Consider the following 16,788-nt stretch of genomic DNA (forward strand, 5'->3'; position numbering starts at 1 on the left):
GTATGGTAAATTGGCCATGCTGTAAACTGCATGTGCTTTGTGAGAACAGCTTGACAGGCATAGCAACAATAACTTGACAAACAGTCGATTCGCATTCAGAGCGAATTTAAAATGGTCATTTCACTGTACATAGCAGAAATGGATGTGTTCATATAAGGAAATAAGGAAAAGGTGTGTCACTGTCGCATGTACACGTGTCACATGTGTTGTGTCACATAGCTATACCTGCTAGACAGGTACAGTCAGGTGCATTCAATGCTGCTGTGAAGAGAATGAGCCTGGGGGATGGTAGATGACCTATCGTTGGAGTTTAGGGGTGTGTACAGTGAAGTCATGTACATTAATGCATGCATACACACACATTCATTGACAAGGGCTTTCTGCTCTGTTGTCATGTGATTCTTCCTCTGCAGAATCAATGGCAGCCAGGATAAATCTGTGAGTACCCAAACATGGTTTAGAACAAAGTAAGTACACATCATTCTATACTGTATGTTTGTGATGTCTAAAATAAGACCATCCTTCAGTATGCAGCTGACAGCATCCAGTATGAGGTTACTGTCATGTGCTGTCAGCCTTGTTTCTTGTGATGTCTGTTCTGTTTGAATTCCTCTCTGCTGCTGGAGGCGAATTTTCACGTGTCTGCCGTTCATGTCGCTGAGCTGCCATGACAACCACATTTAAGACAGACCTCCGCTTAATGAAAAGCGCTGTCATGTTTCTCCTCCTCTGACGGCATGCCTCATCCACTGACAGAGTGACACATGTGAACAGTGAGACACTGAAAAAAGAGTATGACTGAATTAACTTGACTGCCAGTGATGTTGTGTATGTTTTTTATGTATGGCTGAGTGGCTTCTCAAGGTGTTCTTGATGTTGTGATTGTATTACGGTCATTATTGTGATGTGCTTTTGACAAATAACAGGCCTTATTATTTATATGATCTGGCTATTATTATGGTTGTTAGTAATAGTAGTAATAGTAATTATAGTAACGTTATTTTTCAGAGTTATTTCAAGAGTTTAAGTTAATTCTTGACCTTGGAGATAGCAGTTTACAGGGCTGGATTAACATGCTAGGGGAGCCCGGGGCAGAAATGAGCTGTGGTCCCCTATTGAGCCTCCTATGTTGCCCCCACACTCAATGAGCATTTCTACACTGGAATATTACCCTGCCCTGGGTTAGTTTTTTTTAAACACAATTTCATTTAACAGAATGCACCATGTAACCCTATATTACCCAAAATATTAAAAGAATTAATACTAGATTTTGACACAGGACCCATCCGCAAGACTAGACCTAAAAATCCAGGAGCTACCTTAGCTATTATTTTTTTGTCAAATGTAATTTGCAAAATATTTATTTACTGCATATATGTTTGTTCACTTACTAGTTTACTTTATGTAGTTGTTTATTTATGTTTCAAACTCTTTATTAAGAGGTTAAATGGGTTCTCTTGCTAGGTATTTTTTTTCTTAATTGATAAAAAAAGAATATATGAACCACCTTCACAATCACTCCTTTTTATAATGCACAAGTCCGAGGCACAAACATAGTAAAAATTTGTTTTTTCCCCTCACTGCTCTGTTCAGATACAATTGTGTTTGTCAAGGCTTTACTTCAAGGCTGAGTAAAGATTCAACTGCATTTCCTCCTGAAAACCCCCTCCCACCCTGATTTTGCAACTTGTTATGTAGATAGTAAAACAACATAAAACATATTGATAAAAATAAAAAATAAAAGTGACTATTGCTCCATGCCGACGGTTCATCTCACCGCTGCAGCTGTGGTCCGAATCCAAAACATCTTCCCCCAGAAGCTGGTTTCACGTGGTGGTTTAGATTTGTGTTCCCGTTGTCTAGCACCATTTGAAATCAGTGTTCTTGGGGACAGGAGGACAGCTCTGGCAGTGAGGGAGCCTCAGGAGGACGAGCACAGGACAGCCCCTGCTTCCTCCTTCTCTTTCTCCACTAAAAGATAACTGATTTCCTCTGGTGCTTAGAGTCCACTGCAGCCTTCTAGCACCATTTGAAATCGGTTATAAAACCGTGGATCGATGCATCTGTGAGTCATCAGCAAAACAGAGGACATACAGATGAAGAAAGTTACTACAGGCTCCTTGTTTTTTGACCCAAGCTGGTAAAGAAAGCTTTCTGAATTTGATGACACTAATGGATGTTGTTGTTAACTTCCACTATTCATGAATAAAAGCTTGATCTCAGCTCTAATAAATCTAATTGACTTGTTGTTTGTGTGTGAAAATTTAAAGTTTACCATTTACGTTAATTATAGGCCATAGTACAGTTGGTTGATGTTGCTGCAGTTCCCACTGACCACCACTAGAGGTTGATAAAAGTCACAGAATACTGAAGGCCCCTTTAAGGTGATAGAGTTGTTCCAAGTGATGTACAGAATACAGTACTTCAGATTTTACATAATATTATTTAGACAGTGTTTGTTTTAGTTAGTTAGTTTGTTTTTCCTGCAACTTTTCTGACTCATGGATAAAACAAGATGATGGAGTTGCAGCTGAGATCCTATCCAGCAGACACAGAGCAGGATCTGAAACTGAGACCAAAGCATCACATGGAGAAATGAAAGTGTGCGATGAACTGTAAGCGCTGAATATTTAGTGTCCAAATGAGCTCTGAAGTGTGAAACATGATGTTCTAGAAAACAGTCTCGCTGACTGATCTTATCGCCCACCCTGAGCTTTCAATACAGCCCCTAGCTCCAACAACAACAAGACAGAAATACTCACTTTGAAATGCAACAGGCCAGACAGAAATGTGTTTGGAACATGATCACAGAAGACTTTTCATGAGAACAAACTCCCGAGGGATGAGACTGCAGTCCAGAGGAGGACTCCAGCTATCTGTTTATGTGTCACTGTCTGTTCTCTATGGCGATAATCTTAAAGAGGGCAGTCTTTACTGTGACTATGGATACAATTATACAATCAACAACACATAAGTGCCCATAGTCACTGGGAATTAGAATCTGTAGGGTATTATGGTTTTAATACAATAAATAGTCAGGCATGTATGCTGAGTGAAAGTTTCAGCTATAATAACATAAAAGTAAAAATGCAAGAAATAAGAAAAGATCATAACATGGACAAAGCTTAACATTGCCATTCTATCATAGATAGAGCGGACGGTCACAATGACCCAGACAGCAGCCTGCAACATAAGAGAGACAGACTCTGAACAACAACCCACATTAGCTTTCCTGCTAAAGTCTCCTTGTTAACTAACAATCAATCAAACAATCACAAGGGATTAGATCAGCTGCTCAGCTACAGCACATTAAATGTAAACATACTTGCAAAAGTCACTTCAGTCCTGTTAGATGCTTGTGTCATGGAAATTGTCTGAAAACACTAAACACACATGTGAAATAATACACAAAACACTGCGGGGTTGAAGATTAAAAACATATTATTGTACAATAAGGAGACAGAATACACAAAGATTTGCATCAGTTCATCTCAGCCAGTAAAAAGCAACCCTGATCTTTTATAGTTGCAGAAGGAACAAAGAAATGATCTGCGATTGGTCAAATCATACAAACTTATGGATTACAGCCAATGGCAAACAGCCACAAGATACATTTTCATGCACATGTATGTTAACTAAGAGCCACATCACCTAAAGATACAAATCAGGGAAGAGCACCAAGCCATATGTGGCCTTTGACCCCTTCATATGTCTTGTTTACTCCAAGACCCAGAGATTTACCTTCTTGGGGATGAAACAGGATGGAGAGGGCCAGTGGGCCTCTCAACAATAACAAAAGAACATGTCTGTCCAAAGGCACACACAGAGAGTCACAGAGAAAATGTAATGATCTCATTTCACATTTGTATATTAAAATGATAGGACAATACTTTTACATTCCTCCCTTTTATCATTTTAATAACATGAGCCATAAAACACATTAACTGTATATATGCATAAACTAGAGAAATGTAGAAGACATTCAGAAAGACTAATCAAGCAAATCAATTCAAACAATCAAAGAGTAATATGCTTACCATAATAATACATATATAGGCGGTACACTTAGCACCACTCAGAATATGTTGCATAACTATAAAATCAAAAGTACTCACACAATAATATGAGTGACATATCATAATACCAACCTTCAAACATTAGTATACACATTACATACTGATTAAGGCACTAGCATTTTAAAGTCGACAATCAATGCTAAGCAAATGAGGCAATAAAATGGAAGCACCTTAATGCATAGTTCAACTCAAAACATTCAATCATTGTTGCACACAGATATCATCACCAGAATTCTAAAAGAGTTCAGTCCAGGGTAGAATCACATCATGATGTCTTCAACCCATATATTTTACATGCAGTAGAGGCTCCGCTGTTACGTCTATCAGCAGGTCTCAACAAAGGGAGTCACATCCACCTGCTATACGACGCACATTTCCGAATTTGGACATCACTCCCGGAGTAGGGGGTGTTCCCCAGAGATAAAGCTGAACTACTGACACAAATGAAGTGCTCCCAAGGGAACACTTCATGAACACTTATTGTAACACTTTAATTTTCTAAAATTTCAGCTGCTGCTTTAACTTTTTCATTTGTTGTTTTTTTTTCATCTTGAATGATTGTCTCAGTACACAGTATCTCTTAACATCATTCAATCTGGCACCCTGCCATGCCACACAATGCCTGATGAAAATAGCTCTTATCTCTGGAGACAAGCCATCCACCAGGGTCTGTATAAACGGTCTTTCACACATAGAGTCAGCAGTGGTATCGGATGGTTGATCATGGTCGCTATGCGTATTAATAATCGTCAAATGTCTCTTCTGGTTTTTGCACACATGCATTCACAGTTGTCATGTTTATAACTGGTTTGATTTTAGTCTCTAATGCTTCACACAAGGCAATCAGCTGGATTTGGTAAGGAGAGCCATTTGCAGTTTCCCATGGAGCAGATGAGTCCCAATTAGCTGGTTTAACTTCACCCCAAACAAGACCCAACTTGGTGACACAAACATACTACAATTCCGCTGAAGTAGGTTTGCACTGCACCACCATTTTCTTAAGGGCAGTTGCAAATGTTTTCCCATTATTCTTAGGGTCTGGAAGTTTTTCAATAATAGCCTGTAATTCTTTTATCTTCCAGGGTCTATAAACATGCTGAACACCCCAGTTCCATTGGGGCATTCTATCATTGGAGCAAGAAATGCACTTTCCAAAGAACCCCCAAATGCTCCTCCTTGTGCAGCTGCAGATGGAAAATCCACTGTTGGAGTTGACATCATCATGGGATGGTTGGCATGTGCTTTTTTCTGCATTGTTACTGGGCTCCATACAGGAGTGGAGGGATGTGGTGTCTCTTGAGGGCTCGATGTAGAAGTCTTCAAGGCTTGATGTAGTAAACGAGTATATGGTGGAGGTGAATGGTCAGTAGATAATGCTGCAGCAGCTCCTCTGCTATCTGGTGCTGCTCCTTCTGCAGCTCCACTTTCTGCCCGTAGTAGGTGATGTTGTTATTTTATTGTTTTCACCTGTCTTCCCTTCTTAACTTTGTACGCCACCACTTACAGGAGAAACGCTATTTTTGCTTGTGTATATTTTAAAGGATTATGTCATCTAAATGCATTGACAATAAACTTGAACAAGCTTGAATAAGAATATAATTACCACTAGCTTAACCTGTTATGAGTGTGTGGCCTTAATGAAGGATGAAACACAGGAAATGTCCAATTGGTCGACATTGGATGTGCAGTTCTACGGGGTGACACATCGCCTGATTAATATCCTGAACAATTAATGATTTAACTGTCGTACCATCAGTTGAATTTCTGGTGTGAAATTTTAGTCGACTGTCGACTGCATTTTGAGCTCCTCCTCAGATTTCCCACGTAGCTGCTGTCAAACGATCCATTTTAAACTGTGGTGAGCTTTGTATTGTTATTGGAGTAATATTTTAGATGTTGCTGCTAAAAGTGTTGTCTTGACTAAGACTGCTGTGATCTAAAACTGAACTTGGCAACAGAACACACAGAATATATTGTCTGCATCTTCTACACATCTGTGGCTCCATGTTTTTCTGTTTTTCTTCTTACCTTCCATTCATAGTAGCCAGAACTGCACAAAGAATACTGCTTTTCTCTTTGTGTCAGCATTGTTGAGGACACAGTTGCCTTATTTGAATAAACTTTATTGCAACTGTCACTGAACAAACCTACCAGTGGTTTCATGCTTACATTGAGTGGGAGTTCAAAAAAACTGCTGTTTGAGAGCTTCACTGCAGCAGCTGTGGTAAAGAGTGCTGAGAGGGAGAGCTAAGCAGTTGCCTCTGCACCCACAGCAGCGGTGAAGGGAAGGGAGTTGGAACAAAGGCCAGCTGGCTTTTTATTGACCTGGTGACGTCATGAGTCATAGGTCACTGACCAATGGTGATTGGAGGACAGGGTCCATGGGCTGAGCTTAGGTGGAGGTGTGAAAACCTGAGGAATGCTGGGAAGTTGATTTCATTCATGGGTGAAGGCTCTACACTGCCGTCTCTGGCACTTGGGTCAGCCTGCCTGCACTCCACTGTGACGCAACCCTGGGCAGCAAAGCAGGGAGCAGCAAGGTTATGTTAAGATGTCCACAATTAAAACACCAACAGATTGTTAAAATACATAAATGCAGGAAAATAGTGTCTTGAAGCAAGTTGGGCTGGTACAGCTGCTGCTTGAAATTACAGGAGGATTTTAAACTGCCATTCACTACCCTCAATTTACTCATTTTCACAAGCAAACAGACTCAGTATCCCACAAACCAATATGAACACTGTGTAACCTCAGCCTTGCTCACTCAGGAAGTTGCTGCACTAGAAAGAGACACAGACTTGTCACCTAAATGCACCACAGCTGTGGGGCTAACGCAACATATAAGATGAATGAAAACATAACTTCTGCCCAGTTTAAGACTGCATGGATGATGGCCCACCTGAAATCTGTGTGTTATGTTATATCTTGGTGTTATTTGAAGGTATCAAAATAATCATGACCAAGGCAAATCAACCAGTGTTGTATGGTAGGCATCCTCTGAACACAAGAGAACATTTCTGCTAATGCAAGAGTTGTTGGAGTTGTTGATTTTGCTGGTGTACAAAGAGCATAGCACGAGATGCTGGTCTCTGGTCCTTTGGCATCAAAATTTAGAAGAGCTTTCCTTTCTTCTGTAAGTCCAACATTTGAAGCACGTAAACATGTGGGTGATGAATGGGAAAATTGTCACAAACTGTACTGTACATACTTTTTTATACCTTTTTTTGTTTTTTAAAGATGTGGAGCCTTTTCTTTATGTTTAGCGTCTCCTCAATTTCAATGCATTCCAGGTGAGGACTTCAGTCCATTCTACTTTCTAAGTTTTTCTTACTGGATATTTTTGGTTGTGATGGCACTTGATTGAGGTTTCCATCCGCAAGTTTTTCCTTACTTGCAAGCAGCAATTTTTTTGGTGTGAATATGCGTAGGTGAGAATTCTCCTAGCTGTTCTTTTGGCCTCTCAGATTTTGTGTTAGACCCGTGGCAGAGTGTACTGTTGTTGGCTGACCATCATTCTCTTTGTGGGAGGACGTTTGCTGACCATCTCCCTCTGTGTGTCGGAATCTCTGAGTGTTCCTTTAAATCAGTCAGATTCACTACAAGTGATTTTGCTCCCCTTGACTTTTTCTTTTGTATGAGCAGTTGGGACAGAGCCAGGAAGATATAACTGCAATGTCTTTAATGCTGGTAAATCCCACACACCATGGGTGGAACCAATCTTCACGTTTCCTGCACTGGGTATATGGCTGAGTAGGGTCATTAGGCTGCTTGCATAAACAAAAAGAGTGGTTCCTCAGAATCCACCCCTTACACACATTCAGATATGTACATAACTTGCCCCAAAGCCATTTTCTTTGTAGTAGGTATCTTTGAGTCAGATTCCTTCTGACAGAGGCTCTGACACACCAGTCATGATTTCCTCTAAACTCAAGGCCTGGACTCCGAGCAGACTACATCCAGACTCGACCCTGTTGATGATGGAAAAAAGGTGAATTGTTTGCCCATTCAGTTTAGGAAATCTTGGCTATAAGTTGCAAATAATGTGTAAAGTAAATTACATACCTGTCCAAAGGTTTTGAACCTGTAACAACAAGTAAGTTATGAAAACATGTAAAAAAAAAAAAAAATTCTTAAAAATGTGGCTTTTTCAGAAAACCCAGTGGACCCGTTGGTTTGAATTAAAACAATTAACTCCTTATCATCAACCACCTTTGCACTGTCAAATTTTAGCCACTAAATGATTTGCTTTAAATTCAATGTCAACATTTTCATTTGCTTCCATAAGGTGATATATGAAATATGCTACTTGTAAATTAATTGAGACAAGAATCAAATCAGAGCATTGCATATTTATCTTACATAGTTGGCAATAGTCTGCAAGCTGTAATGCCTTAATGATCAATGCCAACTCCTAATTGTGTTTGCAAGATAATTGGATTTACATGTAATGTTTTAGTGTAGACATTACGCAGCCAAATTTGTGCTGTAAAATTACACCCATTGGAAAACTTCAACTGCTCCATTTTCCTGCCAGTGCAAAGCCAGCAGTTTGGAAAACGCAGTCTTTGTGCAGTTTTCTTCAGGTGCAAGCATATTTTTTGTCTGGGCCTGCTGGGTAATTCCCTGGCACCAAACAGAATATATTTGTGCCAATGCAGGAGGAAAGCTGCAGTTTAGGCTGTGTTTATGCTGATTAGGTGTCGCAGTGCAATTTCTGGTGCTCATCTTGTGACGCAAATTGTGGCTTTAGTTGGCAGAGTCGGCAGAAGCCCGTTTAATTCTGTTATCTGAGTAGCAAGGGTACCGCACTATTCTAACATGAGGGAATGCTATTTGACAGGGAAGAGACTTTCACACAAGACTAAGAAAGAGAGTAAAGGAATCATGTCTTCAGATGAGGTTAAATGAATTTACTGTTGGTTCTACTGTGGTGCCATCCCTCACTAACAGACTGCATATAAAGATGGACGTAGCGAGGTGTGACATCACCCATTGGTTTACATCGGAGTTGGTTTGAAGCCCAGAGTTGCAGCTTATGGTTGGCGCCATCTTTTCCATTTGGAGCCAGGACCTTCCAGATAAGGAGTGTGGGCCGTTGCCTTTCACATTCTGGAAAGACGCCCCATTACATCAGACCAAAGGTAATGCTAGCTTATTGGGAACACCGAGCGCTGCTAATGTTACAGCAGGTATCATTATCAAGAAACATTTAATTTACAGAAATATTGTGACAATAGTCCGACTCAGTGGGTGGAGGGGTTTCTGTGTAGCAGGAGTTAAATACAAATAAAAACAACCAGAAAAGTGACTTTTCTTTATATACCATATTATCAAAGCTAATTAAAAACACTTGCAAAAATAGAATTTAACAATTTCTAAAGCCTTCCAATTTCAAATATTTTAGGGGGCTTTCTTCACAATGTAGGCTATTAATGCTGCCACCTTTGTTGAGAAGTTTACTCCTCAACTCTCACAGAGCAACAACAGCTAAAGGTCCTTTTCATCCACAAGAAGCGTCTGAAGCAGTTCTTTTTCTTCTTTTCATGAGGTTCGCTGTCATCTGAAAAACATTGGATGCTTCAGGTGTCAGTGGCAGAATAAAAACAATGTGGAAGCTCCCAACATTTCAGGATGAAGTGGAGCTGTCTGTTTCATACCTAATGTGGTGTTATCCAGCTCTGTGGTGACTGTCTGGATCCCCTTGGTGGCATCAGCGTCCTGAGTAGTGCCAGGAGCTGCAGCAGGTTCAGTATCCAGCATTAGATTTTCAATACTCAGCATGTCATTGAGGCGAGCCAATGCAGTATTTCCATCACTCTGAGTGTCCTGGATACTGAACACACACAACACAGACATAAATAGCATAATTTATCATATAAGATAAGAACTTTATTGAACCCAGGATGGAAATTTAGCATTACAGCAGCACAAGAAGAGACCAGAGAGGCAGATAGGAACAGAATACAGATGAACAAAGAGAGATTTAAAAAAAAAGATCAAAATATAGTACTGTATATTAAGGAGATTGATGTACATTTCTCACACAGGTACACATTGCTCAGGGGTGCAATGTGGGCCTCCACCCTGCTCTTCAGGAAGCAGTGGTTAACATCTATACTTAAAATGTCTCCTTCAGGTACCTTCACCACTTTTGTCCAAGTTTAAAAAAGAGAGACTTTGATAAAACAGCCTCTGTGGCCTCTGTATCATAAAAATATCTAGCAGCAACAGGATGAGTAAATAGCTACTGTGCCTGTCATCAGCCTCGGTTGCAGTCTCTGTCCTCATTAAGTCGGTCCGGGCCTGGCTGGTGCCGGGCTCACTGGCTGCTGGCTGTAGAGTTTCATTGATGTAGCTCTGGGTGATAAATAGATGGTTGAGGACTTCACTGGGAGTGATCCTCTCATTAGCATCCACTCGAAGCATCGCTTTCAGCAGTTCAATGCACTGCGTCCATTCTTTAGCTTCTGCATCGTTCACTATCTCCTCACTCAGCTGCATTTGAAACATTGTGCAAATCTAACAGCAGTCAAGCTATTCTGATTCATGAAAAGAGAATCAAATAAAGACATTTTTCAGCAGCTACAACCTACTAAACTACTTACCATTTTCAGATCATCCAGGGAGCCAACGGGGTACATCTTGTTGCCAATGGAGATTTTATTCCAGTACTGGTCGTGTGACTAGAAGAGTAAGATAACTAGAGATTATTCTATCTTTAATTTATCTGTTATAATTGAAGACATAAGAATGTTGCAGACAAAGATGCTTTTGAGAAAGTTAAATATGATACCATGATGGTCCACTGGTTGCAAGAGTTCTTGATGAAGAACTCTTTTGTTTTCAGACCAGCATCTAAAAGATGGTCTGCTGGTTGACCCAAGATCTCACAGATAGACTTCATCTGGAGACAAAACACAGTGTCACATCAAAATATTCAACAGGGATGATAAGAATCAGCCCCAGTCATTCTTTACGTTGGATGAATCGAGGCCAGGTGCAGTACATGACTGCATCACTACCAGATCTATTAGGAAGCAGGTAGAAAAGAACGTTTTTTCCTTACCTGACCATACTCGGAGTGCCAAGGGAAGATCAATGAACCAAACATCATCTGCCCCATCACCACGCCGAGAGACCACATGTCAATGGCCTCAGTGAAGGGGAGTCCCAGCATAATCTCTGGAGCCCTGAATGTGAGGGTTAGCAGAAATATTCTGTATCATCAATACAAGGTAGTATTAAGATACTCTACTAGAACTCTGACTAGAATGACAACCAGTGTCTCTGTTTATACACCTAACCTGTAATAAGCCACTTGGTAACAAGCGCCCACTACAGCTTCACATGTGCGGAACGCCAAGCCGAAGTCGATCAGCTTCACTGTTATGAGCTGCTCCTCATCCTTCACCAGCATGATATTGTCTGGTTTTAAATCCGAATGGATCACTCCGGCACTTCTTAATGCTCTTAGTGCTGTGGCCAACTGCAGGTACAAGGTCAGTAATAAGACCACTTCACATTGTTTCAAGACCTTTCAATCTGTAACTTTGTGACACTGCATTCAAACCTGTTGGATGATGAATCTGATGTCCTTCAGAGGAAGACGGTCCTCACTGTGCTCCGTCATGTAGTCAAACAGGTTAATTCCCAGCAATTCCAAGACCAGACCAGTGGTGTTGTTGATCTGGTACCAGTCATAGAACTTAACAATGTTGCACTGGTCCAGATTTTGCCCCATGAGGTCTTGTAATATGGATGCCTGAGGATTCATGATTCAAGTTTAGGTATCAGTAGGAATTCTTAAAATAAAATCTTACTCTTGAAACTTTGTACATGAACATATACAAGTTAGCCAACCTCATGTGCGACAGCGTCACCATATCTCGAGACTTTTATGGCCACAGTCTCACCGGTGTCCCTGTGTTTGCACTTTGCCACTATTCCGTAGTCACCATCTCCCACAAAATCAACAAGCTCGTAGTCGCTGGGGATTGGGAATACATCAGAATCACTACAGGATGAACTGCTGCTGGTGTCCTCCATAGTTAATTTAGTTTTTGTACTGAAAGCTGGAGGTGAAATGGAGAATTAGGCGAGGTGAAAGATGGCATTTCTCTCATTTTCTTTTAATATTGTCAAACCATAACCCTAACCGTCATTTCTTTTTTCATGTTAAACTCCTCAGTGTTAACTTGTTTTTCAGTTTCATCAAAGCTAAGTCATTGCAACAAGGTGTTGGGACTAACTATTAAGGTGGTACTAAGGTGGTAAATGGAAGCTACGCTTTTGTTTGATATCAACGTATTATTCTTCCACTACACATCAGAGGGACATCAGCTCAACTTCAGTGTTACACTTTGTCTTTTTATATAAAGTGAAAAAGAGATTCATTCTATGTCCTTTAATTTGAGTAAAATCTTGAAGATGTAATAACAGGTGGCTACTGATGATTCATGAAACAGATCTCTATATTTCATTTGCATTTCATCCCAACACCCACCTCTGTTTTTCAGTTGCACCATGATTGGACTTCAGAAACAGAAAGAAACAAAGATTTACCTGTATAAATTTGTTAAATGTTCAAGTTGGATCTTTTCAATTCTTCCTTGCAAGTTATTTTTTACACTAATTAACTGGTTATGTGGATCCACAGGTTGAGTGTTGTGACTGCAAACAGTGAATAGCCAAAATTCCAAAGGTACAATAGTTCTTCATGATGTCACACAGAACCTTCAGTGTGGATTGTACAGCTGCAGTAAACACACACCAACATTACATTAAACCCACATATACTGAAGCATTGTCGAATAACTACACAAATGTGACAGGTTGGTGTTGTTTTGCTACAATTTAAGTTATTTTTGTTGGATTTCTCAGGGTTAATTTTTGCACACCAAAGTGAACAATGACTACAGGCCTGTTGCATTAAAAACCGTCCTCATGAAATGTTTTGAAAGGATTACTGTGTCTTTTCTTAAAAAAAAGAAAAGAAAAAAATAGAAACCAAAAAGGAGAATTTTACATTTTTTTAATTCTTGGATTTCATTCAGAACTGAAAATGTATATGGTAAAATGAAATTATGCTTCGTAAAAGTAGAATTTATGGCAGAGCTGTTGTACTGGATTGCATTAGATTGCACAGATGTTCCTAATGAAGTGCTTGGTGAGTGTATGTGTGTTTGCATGCTTTCATATGCATGAGTGCATTTTTTTCCTCTGTTGTGTTTGGCAGATATTTAAGTAGCAGGTATAACATATACATGTGTTTTCTTTGAGATATACACACAGCACAAGTCTATAGCGTCTATATGTCTTGTCTTTTTTTAATCAACTGTGCCACTTTTCACTGTAGTGACAGAAACATTTCCTGTGTATATAAACAGGAATAGATTTTAATTAATTAAGTGCAACTGGCACGGAGGCTTGTGTAGCAGCCTCTCACTGATTAAATTATTTTTTCAGTACATGGAGTGAATGGAAAACCTTATTCATATTTGTGAATCTTTAAACGAAATGCGCTGCAATTACTCCAAACTGTTGATTGAAATATTGTGTTGTGTTATGTAACATTTTAATAAAAAGTTTGGAGTGATTATAATGCATTTTATGGGTATACCCATTGACTGTATATAAAGACACAGCGCATTTCTCCTAAGTTAAACTCCTCTTGCCCCGCCCATTCAGCGTAATATCCTAGCAACGACTTCCTCTGTTCTCCTCTCATTGGTCGGTTTTTGGATTTCCGCCATATTCAAAAAAATAGTCACGAGCCTCGGCTATTGTTGAAAGATTTGTTGTTGTTATTCTCTTTAACCCTTTAGTTAACACGTCATTAAAATACCCCGGGTCTATGACATTTCAAATGGGTGAAACCGATGAAGTCCAAGCTCCCGTTTCGACCTCAGAGACGCTGAAAAGACAACCGAGCACCAGAAACTTGAAGAGGGAGATTTCAGCAGATGAAGATGAGGCTTCCTCCCTTGAGAATAACAGCAACAGGAGTCTGAGACGGTGAGTCCATCTTCTCCGTTCAGACCCTGAAACACCGTCACAAACTGTGGCAACATAACTGTTACACAAGTGCAACCGTCGGTGCCGAACCAGTCTGGCTGTGTGTCCGGGACGACATGTGACGTTATTCCTCAGCTGTGCTAGGCTAAACCATACATAGCGGTGTATTTTCTGTAAAAAAAAACAAACAAACAAACATATATACATATATAAAATAAAATGGTTTAACACATATAAATAGCAAAGTGAGTGAGATAATTGCAACGTCAAACAAGCTACTAAATACTTAAGTTACATACAATGCAATGTAACATCGTTTAAGTGTCCTGAAAATATCTTCAATTGCGACAAAACGCCACAAGATGGCAGCAAAGCTCCACTGTTTGCCCAGATCTGTAATAGAAAACTGTCTTGTCACATGTAAAGTTAGACTATTTGTTTCCATTGTATTCCATGTATCCTGTTGCTTTTTCTGTATGTTTCAGTTAGTAATTTTAAATCGAACAGGGGTCTGTTTTAAGATTAGTCCTTGCTGTAGATTTGAGGTGGCTCTAGGTTTTACTCTGCAACCCTGTCTTTCTTGCTGTGCTGTCACAGCAGCTGTAGGGTTGTGATCTGTTATGATTCATATGCACTCATATGTGTTTATCCTATCCTTATTAGCTGATAACAATATCCTAGCACGAATTTCTTTGCAAAGAGTAACTTGGCACATACTGTACCAGTCAAAAGTTTGGGCACACTTTCCTATTCATTTGGATGAGAAAGTGTGTCCAAACTTTTGACTGCTACTGTATGCTACTCTCAGTCTGTGCCACTTGATGTGAATAACTCCAGTCTCCTATCAGCTTCAGCTGAGTTGACAAATGCGTTGAGAAATGTATCTTTTCAGTTAATCTCCTAAAAATAAACATCGAAGCCAGTTCCAAAATAAGCCAAACATCAGCTGTAAGAGCAATATGTGACTGATACCAGGGCCACAACTACAGTAATCATTCATTTCACGATTGATTAATCTCCTGATTATTTTCTTGATTGATTGAATCATTGTTTAGTCATGAAATTGTCCAAAAGTAGTCAGAAAAATGTCCAATGTTGATATCTTGTGTTGATCGACCAACAGTTCAAAATTCACATATATTTCAATTTAGGGCTCAACTGATGACTGATTCATCATCAATTATTTTCTCAGTTTTTACTGTTTGGTCTAAAAATATCAGAAAAATGGTGGAAAACGTTAATCACTGTTGTTTTTTCCCCTTCAACAGTCCACAACCCAAAGACATTCAGTTTACTGTCACAGAGGACTGAAGCAGAAAATATTCAGATTTGAGAAGCTGGAATTAGAGAATTATAACCTTTTTTCTTAGAAAACAACTCAATGCAATTATGATAATGTAATAGTTGACAACTAATCCATTAATTGACGAATCACATAAGATAAGCAGGAAATCCTCACATTTGAGAAGCTGAAACCAGGGAATGTTTGACATTTCTGCTTGAAAAATTGACTATAGTTATTGATTGTTTTTCTGTTGATCACCTAATTGATTAATCAACCAATCATTTTAGCTCCAACTGATACAATATTGTTTTTTGATATCAAATTTGAAATTTCAAAGGCAGTTCTCATAACAGTAAATCTAGAGGCTTGACCGTTGAGTGTCTTTCCAACCGCGCCTTTGTGTATAACCTGTGGAATGCTTTACATACACTGTTATTCTGGATCCAGGCAACACAAACACTTGTCCTTGTCTCTCCAGGTAATCTCTTTCATTTATTGACCATAAATGTGACCAACACTTAATTAGAGTCCAAGAGCTCATTTTTATCACTACAACATGATTTAGGTTCTCAGACCGGCGGCTAACATAATAGCAATCAGTATGTTTTGGGATAATATACTCCTGGGAGCATTTATATTGGACTCTTTTGAAAGGCTTTCCATGCTGTGTGCCAAAGTGCCCCAACCCAGCCCAGCGCCCAGCCAGCTCTGCAGACAAACATGGAAAAACATCACCCAAAATTTGACCTCCATAACAAGGTTTATGGAAAAAAAACATAAAAGTCATGTGAGAGAAAATAAGGCTTGATTTCCCAAGTGAGATTGGCATTGAATAGACTGGCAGTGGAATTTTACTTTTGAGTGTTCTGTTTGCCAAGCACGTGCACGATTTAACCAACAGAAATAAATAGTGTTGGTAGAAAGACCGTGAACTCAGCGTTGTAAGGTCGTCGTCCATGTTAAGTGCTGGTTAAAATATCACGTTGAACGGGTGGGGCCAGCATTGTTTAAATGTTGTTAGGGTGGGGACTGCGTCTTGTAAAAACGTGAAGTCTTTTCAATAAAATTCACCTCATATAACACTTCATAAAACAATAGCATGCACGTGCACCCTGTTTCTGGTAACCTTGATGATCTTAATAAGTGCTGCTTCACCTGCCAGCATCATGAAAATGTGATGAGTGAGTGGTCTGGTGTGTGTGTGTGTGTGTGTGTGTGTGTGTGTCTTTGCAGTATCTATAGTAAACACACAAGAGGACATGCATGTGCAAGTGGGGTCAATGCGGGAATAGTTCAGTTTCAGAGTTACCTAGCAAACAAGGGCAGGGCAACATGGGATGCTAATCCACTGACTCATGAGCCACACTTCTCGCAACACATAAGAACAGGTACAGGAGTAAAAAGGACCTTTGT

At 39.7% G+C, this 16,788-nt stretch overlaps 2 protein-coding genes across 5 annotated transcripts in view; one reads left to right on the forward strand and one right to left on the reverse strand.

The window, feature by feature from the left end:
- Positions 1 to 8,756: 8,756 nt before the first annotated feature.
- Positions 8,757 to 12,977, reverse strand: LOC121890989 (homeodomain-interacting protein kinase 1-like). Of its 4 annotated transcripts, XM_042403677.1 has the most exons (11): positions 12,639 to 12,977; positions 11,937 to 12,148; positions 11,647 to 11,838; positions 11,381 to 11,562; positions 11,143 to 11,266; positions 10,870 to 10,980; positions 10,682 to 10,759; positions 10,330 to 10,571; positions 9,734 to 9,909; positions 9,519 to 9,636; positions 8,757 to 9,185 (listed from the first exon to the last, which is right to left on the reverse strand). In XM_042403677.1, exons 2-10 carry the CDS (start codon positions 12,120 to 12,122, stop codon positions 9,533 to 9,535), a joined length of 1,395 nt encoding a protein of 464 aa, XP_042259611.1. In that variant the 5' UTR covers positions 12,123 to 12,148; positions 12,639 to 12,977; the 3' UTR covers positions 8,757 to 9,185; positions 9,519 to 9,532. The 4 variants fall into 4 exon arrangements, with proteins under 4 accessions (XP_042259611.1, XP_042259612.1, XP_042259609.1 ...); XM_042403678.1 differs by having other exon boundaries at positions 8,757 to 9,636; positions 11,937 to 12,063; XM_042403675.1 differs by having other exon boundaries at positions 8,757 to 9,636.
- A 785-nt stretch (positions 12,978 to 13,762) lies between these two features.
- Positions 13,763 to 16,788, forward strand: part of net1 (neuroepithelial cell transforming 1) — a 34,650-nt gene continuing 31,624 nt past the window's right edge. The window contains exon 1 of the mRNA XM_042403614.1: positions 13,763 to 14,090. Within this exon, the coding sequence (XP_042259548.1) occupies positions 13,930 to 14,090 (161 nt within the window). The 5' untranslated portion in view covers positions 13,763 to 13,929. The remainder of the gene's footprint in view (positions 14,091 to 16,788) is intronic.

This window comes from Thunnus maccoyii, chromosome 23 (genome assembly GCF_910596095.1).
Source record: "Thunnus maccoyii chromosome 23, fThuMac1.1, whole genome shotgun sequence".
Lineage (NCBI taxonomy): Eukaryota > Metazoa > Chordata > Actinopteri > Scombriformes > Scombridae > Thunnus > Thunnus maccoyii.

Excerpts from the sequence above, each read along its gene's own strand:
- LOC121890989 (XM_042403677.1), bottom strand. The coding sequence starts at position 12,122 with ATGGAGGACACCAGCAGCAGTTCATCCTGTAGTGATTCTGATGTATTC. Across the intron at positions 10,760-10,869 it reads GCAACCAGTGGACCATCATG|TCACACGACCAGTACTGGAA; the intron begins GTATCATATTTA and ends TTACTCTTCTAG. Across the intron at positions 10,572-10,681 it reads CCCTGGATGATCTGAAAATG|CTGAGTGAGGAGATAGTGAA; the intron begins GTAAGTAGTTTA and ends TTTCAAATGCAG.